Source organism: Argentina silus, assembly GCF_951799395.1.
Source record: "Argentina silus genome assembly, chromosome: 16".
Taxonomy (NCBI): domain Eukaryota; kingdom Metazoa; phylum Chordata; class Actinopteri; order Argentiniformes; family Argentinidae; genus Argentina; species Argentina silus.
This window is the reverse complement of record NC_139670.1, coordinates 14,395,267-14,414,491: the sequence shown is the minus strand read 5'-3', so window position 1 is coordinate 14,414,491 and position 19,225 is coordinate 14,395,267. Positions and strand designations below refer to the sequence as shown.

At 45.5% G+C, this 19,225-nt stretch overlaps 1 protein-coding gene across 2 annotated transcripts; it reads right to left on the bottom strand.

Annotated features, from left to right (window-relative positions):
* Positions 1–686: 686 nt before the first annotated feature.
* Positions 687–18,687, bottom strand: kctd5b (potassium channel tetramerization domain containing 5b). 2 transcript variants are annotated; one of them, XM_083687922.1, is made up of 7 exons: positions 18,455–18,687; positions 9,798–9,906; positions 9,598–9,689; positions 9,396–9,491; positions 8,923–9,030; positions 6,363–6,488; positions 687–4,367 (listed from the first exon to the last, which is right to left on the bottom strand). In XM_083687922.1, the coding sequence occupies exons 1-7, from the start codon at positions 18,668–18,670 to the stop codon at positions 4,338–4,340; spliced, it is 777 nt and encodes a 258-aa protein (XP_083544048.1). In that variant the 5' UTR covers positions 18,671–18,687; the 3' UTR covers positions 687–4,337. The 2 variants fall into 2 exon arrangements, with proteins under 2 accessions (XP_083544048.1, XP_083544049.1); XM_083687923.1 differs by lacking the exon at positions 8,923–9,030.
* Between the last annotated feature and the right edge of the window lie 538 nt (positions 18,688–19,225).

Genomic DNA, 19,225 nt, shown 5'->3' with positions numbered 1-19,225 from the left:
GACAGTACACCATTATCTTATTAAATAAATAGCACTAGAGGGTGCCATTGGCTTAGATTCCATATGATCTATTTATTTGAGTTTCTGGAATGGGAGGATGCTATGAAGACTAGGGGCCTAATGTTGAATTCCAAATGGACCCCAAGCTGCTACCCCTTGGACACTAGTGTAGATCTAAGAGGATCAGGATTGGATAGGTGTAAGCAGGGACATAGGTATACTATCTATACTCTGTGTCTGTCCACTTCACTCAGATCTACAGGATTCATGCCTATGGTAGGGGCTAGGGCAGCAGTTACCAAACATGGGGCCTTGTGGGGTCCCTAGATTTCAAATTGGGGTCCCCTGAGAAAATCAAAATAACCTCTATGATTCGATACAGAAAAATAATAATAATAATAATTTTGTATGAAGACAAACATTGTCTGTGTATTGTACCTGTATTACAGAGTTTTGAGTTCAAATCCAACCAATTTGAGGCTCTTTTAGGCGATTAGAGTACACTTGGATGTCATTATTATGTGTTGGCATAGCCCGCAATCAAGTTGTTGGGGTCACAGGAAATTATTGATGTCAATTTGGGGTCGCAACAAATCAAACCAGAGAGAAAGTCAATGTGCAGCACTGCACACCCACCACCTATACATACCACATGAACACACACACAGGAATGAGAACCAAAGAGATGTGAAAGACAAACCATTTTTATTGGGGTTTACCCTAGTATGCAAGACCATAAATCTATTATCCCAGTAAAATTCCACATTTATTTTGTACATTTCAAACATTGCATAAAATCATTATTGTAAGAAGTGATGGATATGATGACGTTATCACGATTGCAATCATCATCATCATCATTCTGATTGAGGAAGAGTAACATGCCATCTCCTGTGGGAGTACAGGGGTGAGCATCAACAACCATGCGTTACAGTGTTTCTGATGCAGCGGTTACAAGAATTAATTTGAAGGTAAATGTCCCACATAGACATGTATGTTGTCGAGCAGTGTGGGAAGGGAGTAGGGAGGGAGTAGTGCAACCAGTGACTCTGTTGTAGTAGAGGCTGGTGGAGGTAGAAATCGGAGGACAGGCTCTTTGTAATAAACAGCATGGAATAAGCAATGGTTGTTTGATACCATTCCTTATTCCATTCCATGCATTACAATGAGCCCGTCCTCTGATTTCTACCTCCACCAGCCTCCCCTGCTCTGTTGTATCTCTTTCATATAGAGGGGAAATGCCACTTCTGAAGCGCCTTTGATACAGCTTGTCTCTGAAAGAGTATGTATGGAATGATCAACGCCGTTATCAAAGTGGATCTGAAGCTGCATTCTCCTGTCTGAAAGGGTTACTATGGGAAAGAAGCTTCCCAGACCAAGAGTAAACCCTCGTCCTGAACTAAATACTGTGTTCAGTGGAGAATCTCCACTGAAATGCTTTATAGTCCAGGACTAAGGCTTAATCTGGGTCCAGTCGGTCTACAGGTCAGAGCACACTGACTGCTAGGATTAAGGTGTAATCAAGCAAAATAAACCAAAAACACATTATAAATCTCACTGCAACAATACTCATGAGGAGACCTGTCACTAGAGTGCCATCTCTGAGCAGACTGAGCTAAAGTCACCATTTCACTGTGCATAATCACCATCACAGGGGAAAACTAAGATTGTCTCCAGCACTAGAACATCAAAGTGGTCGGCAGCAAAACCACTTGGAAATGTATACGATATGTTAACAACAGCTTAATATTTATTTACATGAGTTACGGAGAGGTTTGACCGGCCCTTGATGAAGCCTGGTCCTAGATGAAAAATAACTCTCAATGGAGAATCCCCATTGAAAGTGTGATTCAGTCTAGGACCAGCCTTAATCTGTGTCTGGGAAACCGCCCCTTTAAATCCATCTGGAGTAGGGAGTGATCGATGTCGCCTGAGCTCCAGTCAAACAAGTCAGTCTATATTGCTGCGCCGCATCACTCCACCCTTTTCATGTAGTATGCGCTTGTGCACTTCCCCACCTTCCCGCACTACACCAATCCAGGGGAGGCTGGTGTAGGTAGAAATCAGAGGACGGGCTCATTGTATTTGAAACCATTCCTCATTCCGTTCCATGCATTACAATGAGCCTGTCCTGCGGTTTCTACCACTGCAATCCACTCCCATGTAAATCCATGTTGGGGAGGTGAAGGGTGGAGACATGGGATGCAGTGTGTGTTCAGGTATGTGAGGGGAGTGGAAGATAACTAGAAGGCTTCAGAATACTATAGCAAATGTAAACAAGACAGCCTAAACTCCGGCAGAACATCCACTCCACGTTTGATTGAACCTCGATTTCATAGTTTGCACTTGATAAGCCCTTGTGTGTGTGTGGGTATCAAAAAACATGCATCCATAATATAAAATGGTCGTGTTACGTGTAAAAAGAGAGTGTTGTAAGAGTGAGAGAGTCTCTCTCTGTGTGTGTGTGTGTGTGTGTGTGTGTGTGTGTGTGTGTCAATGTGTGTGTACAGAGTGAGAGTGTGCCCGTAACCAGAACATTTGTTTACTACTAAGTTCCATGTGTAAGCTGCACATAAGACATTGGATTTGGTCATAGGGAAAAAGGCAACACTTATCAAATATTATGTGTGCATAAAATATCCAACGGAGCAATACCACACCTGAGGACAGAAATAAATCTATATAAAAACTGTCCTGAAAAGCGGTACATCAACAGTATTCAACTGTGTTGCAGTCTTTAGAAAAGCATGGTGCCCAATGCACAGTGATGGTTCCACTGACGTGCAGGGAATGTGTATTATGAAATCTACACACTTCAAAATGCTTCACGCAATGTGTCATCTTGCAGGAAAGCAACAATAACATATTTGTACAACATAACAGTCGACTTCCAAGCCACGGTATTACATTATCTCCACTATTGGATATCAAAAGATGTTCCACGCATGTTCGAAGTGAAACAGATATTCATATTCAGCATCAATAGTTTGAATCCTGATTTACAAAGTCCTCCCTATATGCAGAGACTTTCTGTACAAACGATGCAAAACTCAAGTTAACACAATATCTCCTTGTCAAGACTTTCTAGCTCTGTTAGTTCCAGTACAACAACTTATATCTGAAGTTGTGTTCTTCTATACAGTGTACAAAACGTGCAGTTTGAGTTAAATATTAATATCATTGACCTTTTTTTAGATTATGTACATCACAAAACCTATAAGGATATGAAAAGATATTCCTTCACCATTTAAACCTTCAAAAAAAACCATCAAATCCCAACTTTGCTATTAACCCCCCCCCCACCCTAAAAGGCTTTATTAAACAGAATATTCCCTCTGAAATACAGAAGGTAAACCAGTTATGGAAGCATCATGAAACCCATCTTAAAACAAAACAAAGAACACTGTCTCTTGGAAAGGCCATGAGGTTTTCCTGTCCACTTGACATGACAAGGAAAAACTCTGGGCCTCTTCATAGGCTGTAACTAGGGTCGATGCTAAGTGGGATCCTTGGGACGACCCTACACTAAACCTTAAGCCTTACTCCTACCACAACCCCTAAACCTTACTTTAACCATTTTAAATCTCAACGTCAGAATCAGCCTCCCACTTAGCATTGACCATAGAAGTAGGGCCGGTACTCCTGGCACCGTTTCTGAGCCTGATGTGTCAAAGTGTGCTATATGTATGACAGGGATGGCTGGTGGAAGTAGAAATCTGAGGACGGGCTTATTGTAATGCATGGAACGAAATAACAAACGCTATCAAAACACCATTCCTCATTTCATTCCATGCATTACTATGAGCCTGTCCTCTGATTTCTACCTCCACCAGCCTCCACTGATGTATGCATAATTCCCTTCTTAAGGTCTTGTCTAATCAACGACTAAATTAGAATCGATTATTACTGTTTATGCTTCATGAATATCGACCACCATGATCCCGTACAAGACCGTGGAGTTCGAAGGTCATATAAAAACTCAACTTTAGACCCTGAGTGAAGCATAGGCCTTGTTGTCATAACGTCAGCCTGATTTTCTGTAGCATTAAACAATTTTTACATTATTATATTATGTTATAATTCCTCATATTGAGTTTAGAAAAAAACATTTTTTTCACTAATTAAAAAAAAAAAAGTCCAGTTTGACTGTACAGGCACAGAGAGTCAGTAAACAGACGTATTTACATAATCAAAATAAAAACAAAACAGAGGAAAAAACACATAAACAAACGACATGTCTCCTTCAGGGAGTGTCTTCTCTATGGTGTGAAATGTTCCTCCTCTTCAATGATATGTTTGTTTGTATCTTTATTCCGGAAGCTTCTAATACTGACTCCTCACATCCTTGAGCCCCTCTCCTGAAGAATCTAGAAAAGCAAAGGATGACGATCAGTTAAAGTCACAGACACATTATGAGAACACACACACACACACACACACACACACACACACACACACACACACACACACACACACACACACACACACACACACACACACACACACACACACACACACACACACACGATATGGGTTGAAGCTAGCGAGGTATTCTATTCTATACAATACTAGGTATCCATGCCAGCAATACAGAGCAAAATATTGTCTGGTTGCTATGACGAAAGCTTGTCAGTTGTAATCAACCTGGGTCCTGAAGAGGCACAGCGTTCACTTCCAACACTTATTCAACTGACTTCAATGGATGGAAGCTCAAACCCGGCCAGGACAAAAGCTGTCAGTGTGCCGCCTCAGTAGCCTTGTGGTTGGAGTGTCCTCCCTGAGGCCAGAAGGTTGGACAAGCATCCTAACTACGACACAACCTCTCGTGAACCGAGGTTGTATCACCACCCGGGGCAAAGCTACGGCAAAGAAGCATGGAGAGGGAAGAGAGGAGGGATAGAGGGAGGGAGGAAGGTGGGAGCTATAGAGGGCATGTTGAGCGCTCACCGTTGACTCATCATCATCATCATCATCATCATAATAATAAGTACTCAACCCTAATCATCCGACTCATTCATTTCATAATCCGTGTCCTCGTCCTCACTCTGGACAACATGCCGCATGCAGGCAGGCAGACAGACAGACGGACGGAAGGCACAGAGAAAACACAGGACAGGACAGTCTTAGAGAGGACACAAAGGGGCGGTCAATGTCAGAGGGAAAGGGAAATAAAACAGACAGAGGAGGTGTGTTCAATGGGGGTAAATAAATGTCAGAAAACATTTACTGTTATATCATTGGTTACAATTTCCGTTGTAACAAATAAAAGGTACAATTCACTTTCAGTTCTATTGACGTAAGTGAAGTCCAATGGAGAGCTACAGACTGGAGCTGTGTGCTACTGTGGCTAACCCTCAATAACTCACTGTGGTTCACTCACTGTGTGTGTGTGTGTGTGTATGCGGTGTGTGTATGCGGTGTGTGTGTGTGTGTGTGTGGAGCATGATGCAGTAGTTCAGACGAAGCGGACTGGCGTAATGCCTCATCCCCCAGAAGTGGAGCAGGGATGTCCCCACCTGGAGACCTACACAGGGGAGGTTCCACTCCCACAGCTCCTCTTACTACCGTGTTGTTCTGCTCCCTGTGCGTGAGAGAGGAACACACTCTCCACTAACAATCTCTGACAGCCCCCAGCCCCCCAGAGAGAGTACACTCGACCCCCCCCCTCCCCCCCACCCCTTGTTACTGTACTCTCTGGTGCTCCCTCTAATCCCCCAGCGCGCTGCTCTCCAGGTCCTCCTGACAGGGATTAGCATGTTTAGGAGGCTGGCCGCTAAATGCTAAAGCTAACATGACACAAATCTCTTCCGTAGTACTAGAGTAATGCTATTAAACCTTGGAGTGGTCTACTGCTCTTTTGACTGATACTGTAACAGTAGAATAACTGGGGCTGTCCTTTCAATGTTGATACAGACTGACTGGGTAACTGGCCATGGACATAGTCAGGCTAGATTCATTAAATTCATTAAAGTAGATTCATAGTTATGCATCGCTAACTTTCCCCCGCTTCATCACTGACTACTTTGCTGAAAATGCTAAACAAAATTCTGATGTTTCTCTGTGCACCGGAGAGTAAGGAGATATTCCAGACGATCTGCTGTTAAATGCGCTCCTTCATGAGGCTACCATCAGTGAACCAGGGCTACTTATCACAGTCCCATAGGAGCACATGTTCATCAATGTGGTGCATTTAGACAGCCAGAACAAGCCACCATTCAGATCAGCTCGTCAAGGGCTTCTCACTGGGCTCACTGCCGATGTAAACACACGCGCACTCTCACACACACACGCGCATGCACGCACACGCACAGGCAGGCAGGCAGGCATGAAGACACACACAGGCACATATTACAACAGCTCACCTTGGCTTTCTCACTGGGCTCACTGTTAGTGCCGTATGATTGGTTGTGCAGCTCCTTGGAGACGACACACAGGAACTCTGATTGGTCCTCGTTGCCGTAATTGTAGGAGGAGCCGATGCTGACCAGCTTGAGAGGGAGAGAGGGAGAGAGAGAGAGAGAATTAGCCTCAGTTAGACAAAATTAGGACAAAAATTGGGTTACGTAATGAACGGAGAAGGGAAAAGCTTTAGATAGAGCTAAAAACAAAACGAAGAGTTAGAAATAGAGAGTGCCAGAACAAAGGCCAAGAGTTAGCTATACTGAGAACAAGCAAAAAGAGACTTGGAGTTATGAAGAGATGGGAGAGGGAAATCATCAATAGGAAAAGTCTCAAAGAGAAGACTAGGGCAGAGACGGTGAAAAATATGGAAATCAAACAAACAGATGATGTAAAAAAAAAAGAAAAAGAAAAAGAAAAGATCTTGCTACCGACAGGAGAATACAAATGCAGGGGATTAGTCGCAGAGATAGCAAACATAAGTCAACTGACATCAAAACGGGAAGTGAATATTTCAAGTGAAGGTGGGACCAAGCGGCAGGGTAAAACAGAACGACGACACTCTAAAATAAAACCATGCAAAGTGATAAAAGACGTACTAAATCACATGTCACGCATGCAAATCAACACTGAGGTACTTTCCCCACATAGGAGACTCGCTGCTAGACCACGTCAGCCACAAACACAACAGAGGAACAGAACACATCCTCCTCTGAGTCGAGTGCTTTTTAACGGCGGAGGCTGGCGGTGGTAGACATCGGAAGGCGGGGCTCTTTGCAGCGCGTGGAACGGAATGAGGAACGGTATCAAACACGCGTGGCGTGTTATATCATGATACCATTCCTCATTCCGTTCCACGCGCGACAACGAGCCCCGCCTTCCGATGTCTACCACCGTCGGTGTGCATGTTGAGACATGCTCCCCAGCTAAACCAGGCTCATTAGTATCCATAACCACTTCTGCTGGAGCCTGTTGTTGCAACCAGGCCAGGAAATCTCACAACAGGAGGCCATGGGAACGAGTAAATAGCACCCATAGTAGTAGTCGTCATGAGTTAACAGTAATAACACCTTGGCTGTTTTTAAAATCTGAGCTCAATAAAAATCCTGTGGTTTTGTCTTGAGCGGCCCTCTTCTAAGAAACAGGCATAGATTATTGATTTAAGGCGGCGCCTCTTCTCTTGTTGTTTGAGCACCGAGCTGTCTTCCGCTATTTGAAGGGTAAACAGTACTCGTACTCTGTCAACAGGGGTAATACTCTTCTCAGCCAAACGACATGTTAAGACTGCACCAGTCAGGTGCAACCGGTCCCGGTCCCTCAGAGCAACCCCACCCATCACAACACCAACCTAAGCCCAAACCAGGGGAGGTTGGCGGAGGTATAAACTCGTGTTTAATACCGTTTCTCATTCCGTTCCATGCATTACAATGAGCCTCCGTTTTCTCCGGTTTCTACCTCCACCAGCCTCCACTGAGCCCAACAAACAGACATGGTCGAGAAGCTCCCTGGAATACGACATGTTTAGTCTGAGACTCAGCATATGTTCAGAACACCTGTTTGCTAGGGTAGCTTTGCTGGGTGCACATTCCTGCCAACTTTCTTTCCCAGGTCTCTGAGGTATTCAACCTCAAGAGATCAGTGGGCTGTTAGAGCAGCCTTGCAAATAAAGGCAGTGGGTTAGCTATAGCTGTGTGTGTGTGTGTATATGTTTGTGCGTGCAATAGCTAAGCTGGTATCCCCAGATGACTCTGTGCTTGGCTGGTTGAGGCTGAGCAGTAAGCCTTCCATGAGGAAGTGTTTCTAGGGGGTTCCCATGTGACCCCCGACCCCAGTTAAGACGATTAGAGAGATTCCAGCTCTCAGGGAAATCCGGTGATCCCTCTCTTCCCAGGGGGACACATACTCTGGGCTTAACTCATTCACACACACACGTGCACACTCACACAAAAGGCATGTTTTGAATTGAGATAATCCGAAAGGACTCATTTTAGTCTTTCGTGATTTCTCTCTCTGACCAACTCTAGCCAACATGAATACACCAGCACAGCCTCCACTGGCAGTACAGTGCGATGATGATACCAGTGGAGGCTGGTAGAGGTAGAAATTGGAGGACGGGCTCATTGTAATGCACGGAATGGAATGAGGATGATACCATTCCTCATTCCATTCCATGCCTTACGATGAGCCTGTCCTCCGATTTTTACCTCCACTGGTTGATACATTGTCCAAGCAAAACATAACAGTCACCATGAGGCATAATAACACAACCAAACTAGAACACATGTGAACATGGGGAGCAAATCAAATACAACAGACAAGGGAAGGGTGGTCTCTTTGCTCCACAAACAAACAGTACGAATGAAAAACTGAAAATCAACTCAAAATGGCCGCCACCTGTGTGTGTGTGTGTGTGTGTATGTGTGTACAGAGCCGGGACACACAGGAGCCAATGGGGGTGTGGATGGGTACACGAGGACCATGCAGTGACCAATCAGCCCACGGACGTAAGATTACAGGACACACCTCTTTGCTGTGGTTGGGCAAAGTAGTAGGCTCCTCCCCCTTCACCTCCCTTGACACAATCAGCAGAAACTCTGACTGCTGGGCCCGCCCGTAACCTATACTGACAAGCTGCAACAACCAATCAAAGCACACACAGAGGGATGGAGGCCCGGGTCATGGGCTTGTTCAGGGGGATGCAACAGTACAGAATGTTCAGATAGCTCCGTCATGTAGAAACAACCATCGTCATGTATGTCATGTAATGCATGTCACGTCTATACATTCCATATCTATCTGTGACATTGTGTATGTTCCACCTCTCTGAATACCCTGCCAATGTATGGGACATTCAACAACACGAATACATGTTTCCTCCTTTCTGACTGCGATTGTTGGGGTTCTCTGGGCAGTAGTGTGAGGGTTACAGGGCGAGAGCGCAGCGCAGGTAAGAGAGGTCATGTGACTGTGTGGCGGGGGGACGGAGGAGGCGTTACCTGTTCAAACTTCCAGCCGTCAGACATGGTGGAGACCATCTGAGTCAGCTCCTCCTCCTGACACTGCAGCACCCTGTAGACGTGCTTCACTGGCGCCTGGGGGGGAGGAGGAGGAGGGGGGGGGGGGAGAGACGTGCGAGTTGAGTGTATCCTCCAAATTAAACACACGGTGACAGTGATAAGCGCTCGCTCGTTTCCCCACCTGTGAGGTTTTGCAGTCGCGTTCCCTGATCTTGTCCTTGATGAGCTTGATCAATGATGTGATATTGTAGAACTCAGCTTCCTCTAGAACCCCTTCAAAACAAACAAGTATTATTGAAATACCCAACCCAGGGTACCTGAGCTGCTACAGGACACACTGCGTGTGTGTGTGTGTGTGTGTGTGTGTGGGGTCGGTCTTACCTTCCTCCGCCAGATCTTTGTTAAGCACCAGCTTGCCGTGCCTCAGGTAGTTCAGCACCGGCCCAAAGTACGTCGGATCTCTGTCTATCAGATAGGCACCTGTGTCATCCTGGGGAGAGAGGGAAGGAAGGAGGAGAGAGGGAGGGGCGGGAGGGAAGGAGGAGAGAGTAAGGAAAGGCAGAGAGGGAGGGAAGGAGGAGAGAGGGAGGGAGGAGGGAGAGAGGGAGGGAAGGAAGGAGCGGGAGAAATATAAATAATTCAGTCTTGAAGTCTGAATCTCTGCCGTTGGGTAAAGTCAGAGTTGAGTCAAAGTTCAGACCCAAAGGACGAGTCATCATCTATCCCCAAACCATATAACATGATCTATAACACATAAACAAACTACGCATAGCGAAGCTAGGCCTTTATCAGGTCATTGAAGCGCTAATGTAAGCCCGTATGAATTATGAAGAGAGAGCTCCTGGGCACATAATCCCTGTATGGGTTGAGGAGGCACACACACGCGAGCGTTCAAACACAAACACAAACACTCACGTGTGCCTGCGTATGCACGCATGCAATTATACACACACGCAAACACACGTGACAGCCCTCCACTATATCATCTCTGTATCCCACCGGGGGGCTTTGGCAGTTTGATCCTCCCCCTCCTCGTCCTAGTGGGCATTCCCCTACTTGTCTAAGTACAGTGAATCGGAGAGGCCCATCTCTCCTGGGGTGGGGGGGTGGGGGGGGCGGGGGTGGAACAATTAGAGCAGAACAGAATAAGATGTGGGACAGGAGGCTGAGTCCACAGAGGGGACACACCACCAGAGGAAAACACTGTGCAGTTACAGCTTCCCTCCAAAACAATTAGCCTAGCTCTAGACCGACCGCAGAGCCCAGCACTAGGGAACCAGAATGACTAGAACTACTGTACTAGAACTCACAACCATCTTTCGAGTAACGTAAATGACGGCACGGCCACTATCTTTCTTCCATTTAGCATCGAAGCAATAAATACAATTTATCAACAGTGTCTGCTGTTAACACGAGTCTCCTGAGAAACGGCATATTATAAAAGGAAATCCATCAAGTAAAAAAACAAATCTACCTATCTATCTATCTATCTATCTATTCAACATGTTACAGCTAAAGAAGGTCAATGGTGTGTGTACAGTTCAGGGCCTTAGCCAAAGGGCAATGGTGTGGATAGCCCTTACCAAAAGGCTTGTTCTGGGGATAAATCCAACCAAATGCTGTGCAAGTCCACTTTGTCCTACAGGATGTGTGAGTTTGCATAAAGCTGAGCATTTGGCTCCGGTAGACAAATTAGCAGCTATGCTCTGGCCCCGGCTCGGCCAGCTGTCCCAACATCATTTACACAAACACACACGCTTCATTTTCATACTTTCCAGGCCTTGGTCACGGTCAAACACACAAGCAGGAAAACCCTGAAGGGCACACAGAGGCACATATTCACCACACCTGGGTAAAGGTTCAAACAGCCCACATATGTAAAATACTTGATAGTGATTGAGATATGCTCGAGCTAGCTTTTAAAGTTCACACTTTTCTGACTATGATAAATTGGACGTTTTTGACAAGGGCAGTATGTGACCCAGGTCTAACACAGAGGCTTTAACTAGACTGAGATCCACAGTGAAAACCCATTAGACTTCCTCACATAATGAGAAAACGTCCCAAGGCTTTTTACTGTTGTAACGAACCTGGACCTTTTTGGCTGGCTGGCCTCCTTTTCCATGGCAGAAATACCCCCATTGGACCCCATGGATTTAGGATCTATTCTGCGAACACGAACACACACACACACACACACACACACACACACACACACACACACACACACACACACACACACACACACACACACACACACACACACACACACACACACACACACACACACACACACACACACACACACTAAATGGCCTGCTGTGCATCAGTTCAGTGCACTTGTGCAGACATTAAAGTTTAACTACAGGTAGGAGGCGGCTAGCCTACAGGAGAGAGGGAGGGATGAGAGGTGAGCTCGGTCAGCTCATCCTTAAAGACTTTGTGCACTACCTTAAAAAGTACTTTCTATCCTAAAAACAACAAACTTCAAAATCCCAGAGTTTGGCATCAGGCGTAGAATAAGACAAAAACAGGAGATAGGCTTTTCAAATTGTGACATAGAAAAAGTTGAACTAATTGATAGCCGTACGACAAAAATAGATTGGAGTTATGCAGACTTTGAAAGGGTCACGTTTGTACTCAAATAGCTCTAAAACACTGAGCATTCATAGAGAGAGAAAGACAGAGAGAAATAAAGCGAGGGATAGAAACCTTCATGAATAACAGAGGCAGCAGACTGCCCCCCAGCCTTATAGAACCATGCCGGGCTCATCAGCTAATGGCACGCTAAGCTAAACAACAACGGGGCTATTATGAACATGTAACCTACATACGAAGGCAGCTCCATATACATATGACTTGCAGCACCATCATGCTTCTCTCTCTCTCTCTCTCTCTCTGACTGGAGAATCAAGTGCAGGGATCAGGAACGCAAACCTTAGCCTAGGCTGTGTCGTCGAATGTTTTAATAAACACACGTTAAAACGCTGTGAAATGTTTCTATCCACCTTCTTCTCTGAGCACGACATCCGAGCTGTTCCTCATTCCGTTCCATGTATTACGATGAGCCCCGTTCCTCTCACCGGCCTTCCCTGATGTAGCGGAGTGTAAATTAAATGCTGTTTATCCACCTTTTTCTCTAGCGAAATATGTCTGTCTGCTGGGAACCCCTTGGTTGACTGGAGCTGGTCCCCTGGTAGCTCCATTAGTGATACTAATAATATGTTTGTTCACGGTGAACAACGATGAACGAACACACGACTGTATGGGGGGTGAAGACCTGTGAAGGGACATACGAGGGGTATAGCAGTACAGTATATCCAGAGATTGCATTATACTAGAGATACGCCACTCCCTTGATTTACAATCGTTTTTTGCAAGAGACGGGGAAGGTGGTTGCCGGTCCCACGTGGGGATACATTTCTGACCAATTACCATGCAGTTATAGATGAGCCTGACTGAAAGTTGTCGTTGCTAAGTTCGCGTTGCTACGATTGAGTCTTTCTCGCGGAAACATCCCTTTAAAAAGAACAGGATTGGTGTAAGAGCCCGTGGACACACCTATCCTACACTTTCTAATCCATGTAGGGGAGTGCGCAAGTGTGAACTGTGAAGGAACATACTATGCGTCAGTTATGGGACTGGTCCCCTGGGAGTCTATGGCCCTATGGGTGAGCATGAGGCGGTGAGCCCCCAGTTGGGGTGACCCCGTTAGGGGGAAAGCTGTGATTAGAGGGGCAGTGGCTCGTGGTTGATGTGGCCCAAACACACAAAGGACACAGTGTGTTCTACTGAAAAACAAGAGCTACACTCCCTCTATCTGTCTCTGGGGGCCAGGGCTGGGGGAGCAGGCCTCTGAGCAACAAACAGAGGGATGGGGAGAGGGAGGAAGATCGGAGCCATGAGGGTACGGGGAGAGGGAGGAAAAGATACTGTAGGAAGAGAAGGGTGAAAATGAAGAGTGTGGAAGGGGATGAGAAAGACGGAAGGAAAGTAGAAGAGGGGGAAACATTTGAAAAGTAGAGCTAGAAAAGGAGGGTGGACGAACACTAATTAGGGGTGGGGAGTCAGAGAACAGGGGTCAGTTTCCTGAAAGCTTTGTAAATAGTGCTTCATTTCTCCCCACAACCCAGCCGCCAGAGAGTAACAATTGGAAAATCAATGTTTGCTGGTCAATCTGCTGTGAGTGGAAGAATGAAATTAATTCAAATAAGAACTTTGCTGGTCTCGAAGAGGAGTGGGCCTGGATCATCACAAGAAATGAAGTACTAATTAAGAAGCTTTCGGGAAACTGACCCAAGTGCAGTATATCCTAAACTGTTCTTACCCTACTTCCCCTATTTGAGGACAGAAGATATCCACCAGAGGAGGCTGGTGGAAGTAGAAATTGGAGAACAGGCTTATTGTAATGGGTGGAACGGAATGAGGAATGGCATCAAACACGTGCGTTTGATACCGTTCCATATTCCGTTCCATGCATTCCAGTGAGCCCGTCCTGCCAATTTCTGCCTCCACCAGCTTCCACTGATACCATCCCACAGGAAACGGGGCTGTGGTCCACCCTTCTACCACATGAAAGCACCAATGGTCACAAGAGCTTTGGATGTCTAGAGATTGGAGGCTCAAAGTAGAAGTTCAATTAGGCTAGCTTGCTTCCTCTTTATGTACGATTTCTACATCATGGGATGTTGATGCAGGAGGACTGTGGGGCATCAGGAGGGGCCTTCAGCATCAGAGTAGCCCCTCACTAAAGATTCAGATCTGAAGGAGTTAGTGATGGATATCAGAGTTAAAAGAAGCAATAGATCTTATGGTCACATGACATCGCTAGCACTTAGCGCCTAGAAGTGGAGCATTAAGTATTGGAGATTAAATCCCTTAGGAGTACAGGCATCCAGTAATCTCTCTGTCAAATAGGCCTGCTGAATAACCCACACATCTCAAATGTACATTATGTGGAACCTTCTCATCTTTCAAAAATATTTAACTGTTTCATTTTAGAGGCTTTTTTTAAGGTTCATCCACCATTTTCAAGGCTGCTGCAAGCCTCACAGCCTGATGGTGCTGCATTTAACTGAACAATTTATGACAGATGAATGTTTCAGGCTCCAAACGAACAGCTCCTTTTAGACAAGCCCTAAAAGCTTTCCTGGCGTGAGAGGCCGTTAAAGAGTTCCATCAAGTCTGGGATTGTGCGCAGCAGGAAATCACTTCTGTCCTGAGTTGAGTACTCTATGGTTCTCTCCAGTCCAGGTGGAGGAAAAGAGGAGAGGAAAAGAGAAGGAGAGGAGGACTGTTGTATAAAGGAGAAGACATAGCAGGCAGGCAGCAGCACCATGTTAAATATGCATAATTATTACTACAGCTGGCTCATTTTGGTTCTAGAATACTACAGCTGGCAACATTGTGGTTGTCGACATCATTGGGACATGGCACGTTCAATCATCCTTGACTACAGTGCATTGCAAATTAAGCTGTCTGGTGGACAGGTGTCTGGTGGATGAGAAAAAGCACAGATTTTTTTATAGGCTAAAATATTTGTTTTAACCAAAAAATAAAGGCAATAGACGGTAGCAGCAGTGACAGTAAGCTGAAGGAGGCAGGCAAACTTTATCAGCAGCGGAAGAGTTGTCACGACTGATATACATTGAAGCATCGTATTTGCGAACCATTGTTGGTTACCTACCAAAGCGGCTGGTAAGATTGACAGATTTCCCAGACAATGCCAAAATTTACCAGCCATTTGGCTGGTGACTGGTGTTAATTTTTTGCCCTGCACCCAGTCTGAAGTGGTGCTGTCCCTGGTCTATCCCTCTACAGGGAAGTGTTGAGCTGTGTTAAGGGAAGGCAGCCAAGGTGGAGAAGGAGAGAGGAAGCTGATACCACTGTCAGACTGACACTAAATGCAAGGCTGTCTCCACTTTCATACGCACCTCAAAGAGGACAGAGAGAGAGAGAGAGAGAGAGAAAAAGAAAGAAAGAGATGGATAGAGAGTTCCCATCTCCCTCCCCGTCTCTCATTCAGCACAGCAAATGATGGTGAATACGAAAAGAATCGGATGCAAAAGGGAGAAGAATTTTACACGATGGAATTCTGAAATATTGATGCAGCTCTCAAAATGGGGGAGTTGGAACTCCACTTGAGTGGTTATGTGTTGGGATGAGGAGAGTAGGCTGGCCTGCCACCACGCATTAACACAGTCTGCACTGATGAGATCCTGTATATATATATGAGACTATTATGGTCCTGAAGTCAGCAGATAGATGGGTAGAAAGCAGGGGAGGGCTGGTGGAGGAAGAAATTGGAGCGCATTGTAATGTGTTTGATACCATTTCTCATTCTGTGCATTACAATGAGCCTGTCCTCCGATTTCTACCTCCACCAGCCTCCCCTGGTAGAAAGACGGTGGACCATACTATGCATAATTTCTCTGACCTCATTTGCTAGACTGTAATAGTAGGTTGGAAAATGTTGTTACCGCTTTACATTAAGTTGCCCAAGGCCTATACTGTGAAGGAGGAGCTATTTTATCCCCTACATTGAGAATGTGATGTCATCAGTAGAAGTAATAAGATGGTTGGGTCTCATTATCAACAGCTCCTAATTTAAATACTGTGGTTTTAGGGTGATATAAAAAGCTCTCTTTTTCCTTTGTCCTGTTGTGAGGTTCTCATCATGTTGTGAGCAGCATTGTTTTGAAGGACCTGGTAAACTCTCTCTCTATTAGAACGTAAGATTTTTCTATGAAGTATTTGCCTTGTAATAGTTTAGTATACAGTAGTATAGAGTATTATTAAAGCCTCATTTGATTCATTCTATTTGACCTTTCTTGCACTAAATCAGCACAAACTCAACAATTCTTTGCACATAGTGATAATTACATTGGAGTCAGATTATCAATATTAGATATGCTTTGTTATTAACAAAATATAACCAAAAGTCTCTGCCAAACCTTTATGTGGAAACTGATATTATAAAATGCTCTACAACTGTACCTATCAAGTAATGATGTACTTGTAGCAACATTGCATTAACATGTTAATGCTCTCACTATAGAGTACTTACAGAGTAAGACCTCCTATACGAGTATAGGGGCAACTCTCAAGAGACACATTAAGGAAAAGGCCAACATCATCAGTCAGCTCAGCTATGCTGCGGTGACTGTGCATGTGAGTGCACTTCCTCCTCCCTTCTCCTCTCCTCTCCCTCTCTCCAAATCCAGCCCCAGTGTGCTAAACCAGGCTCCGATCCAGTCGTCAACAACATGAATGAATGAATAATGCAGCCAGCCAGCTCTCGTCCTGAAGCCAGGAGCAGCACCTCACCATCCTGCCTGGGTGACTGAAGACTAAAACACCAAGCCTCTCACTCATTTCCTCAGCTGGTGGAAACACAATACGGCCATGTGCCTGAAACAGAGCACTCCAGTTAGCCATCAATCTTCAGTGCTTCCTGCCTGCCCCAGCCTGGCTCGCTCGGCTCACGTGAGAGGTTGTGTGAGGTTACAGAGAACAAAACAACACGTCTTCGCCTCTCGCTCATGTGTGAAATGAATTCATGTATAAACATTTCTGAGAGGTGTATAAGGCTGGCTCTGTGGTTTGTAAATGGTAGTCACTCTAGGCTAAATAAATAGAAGGCTAGTATTAGTCAAACCTGCCGGCAGACAGTCAGAGTAGCAGCAACCGCATTAGTCTAAGAGCCCAATCGGCTCTTTAAGAAAGAGGATTGGGACAAACGACTGCTCCATTTATGATCAGCTGTTCACGTTTGGGTAAATCCAACCGAAACACACACTGATTATTCTGGGATTAGGAAGGAGATTAGCATTGGAAATGAGAGTATGAGAGGGGCTGAGACAACAGTTAAATCCAGGGAATGTGGGATAATGACCAAGATTAGAGATGGACCTAGGACCTAGATAACAACAACCAACCCTGACGTAAACAACACACACTGATGCTGTTAAACTGAGAACAAGCAGTGCTAGGGATTGGGGAGACACCACACGCGCAGACGCACACACACACACAATTGCTGCTGGCAGACAGAGGAACGGAGAGGCCCCCGATTCTGGCCCAAAGCAGCCATTCAGGGAGAGCAGAGTGACATCATCCCCTTGGCTCCCCACTGTCAGAACAGCGCCTCACCCCACTTGGACAAGGCTGAAACAAGAACGCACTCATCCTGGGAGAGGGGGGGAGAGAGAGAGAGAGAGAAGGGGCATCCATCCACACAGGCTGCTGCTAACAGGCCTGCCACACAGCCAGAGGGGATGGGCATTGTGGTCTTTGTGTGTTTGAAAGAGAAACAGAGGAAGAGAGAGAGAGAGACTAGAGAGAGAGAGAGAGAGAGAGAGAAAGCGAACGAGGACAGAAAGACACTCAACACTAAACATGTGACACTGCAGCAGATAAGATGGTCGTTAAGAAATCCTGTTCTGTAAAATAAACATGCAGAACCAGTCACACGCTTGTTTGTTTTCTACTGTAGAGCAGGGAAACTTACTGTACTAAACTTTCTAAAGACTATTCAATATCAGCTGACAGGCGCATCATCGAGCGCTATGATTCATTTCTAGCCGCACCAGACTTTTGTTCCACTGTCTGTGTCCTCTGCACGCTGCAAAAACGACCAAGCTAACATTTAATTTCCATCTGAATCATAGCTAAGATGAACAATAATATTGCAAATGCAAGCACGCATTATGCCTTACAAGTAACTAGAGTAGTGATCCATCCCCATGTCCTGGGACAGGGACAAGGGAAAAAAAAGTAGCCATCACAAACTCAACTGTCATCCTCTGACAGCTAGCCTATTTAGCTAGCCAGCTAGCTAACGTCACGTCGCTTGACAGTTCAATTGTCGGAATCTGGGATTAATAAACTAGCTAGCTAGCTAACGGTACACGTCTTTACAGTTTAACCAGTCCTAAAAGTAAGATAACATTGTTTTCATAACACTTCAACATTTACTTTGCTCGATCGCAAGCATGTTTCCACTTCAACCCCTCCACTGGTCCGCTAGCAACATTTACCTTATCGGAGTCGAGGTCGGGGTCAGCCTGGCTGAGTCTGGAGAGAAATGATTTCGGATCTCGGCACAGCGTCTGTCGTGTTGTTAAAAAATACGTTCCCCCCACGTTTAAGCGAACCCATTTGGATGTACCGGACGACTGAGTTTTTTCTGCTGGACAATGAGCCAAACACCTCCGGTATACGGGGCCGCTTGTGTCGGAGCCGTTGTCTGCCATCCCCGCTTCTCCGCCCTCTCTCTGGTATGACTGCCGCTGCTGCTGTTGACAGGAAACCTCTCCAGCAGGCTCCTCCACCCCCCCCATGCAAAGGCGACACCACTCCCCTTCCTCCCCATACTGTACACAGCGGCACTTGAGTTGTCAGTAGAGGAGGAGATGCATAGCTAGTGGTGGGTTGCATAGCTCTACATTCAAAGTAATGGGCTTGTTTTATGTGTGCAGTTTATTCAGTCGGTTTGAAACTGTAAACTGTTTATACACAATTGTATCTATGCATACTGTCATCATGTCATTGCTGTGGCTAATCAACGACACTTTTGATTTTCACTTTCCTTCACATAGGGGACATATGTGATGAGGAGAGGGGACACTTCAGGGCCCAATATTTTAAAACCTTTAATCTGGATCAGGATTTTGCTATCCAGATCGTGCTGGTTGATTTCCAATATACTACGACAAATCTGCCAGTTAGATCTGATCCTAGATCCCAGAAAAGAATCTGGATCATTCTGATCTAGATTATAAGTTTTGAAATACTGGTCCCAGAGCATT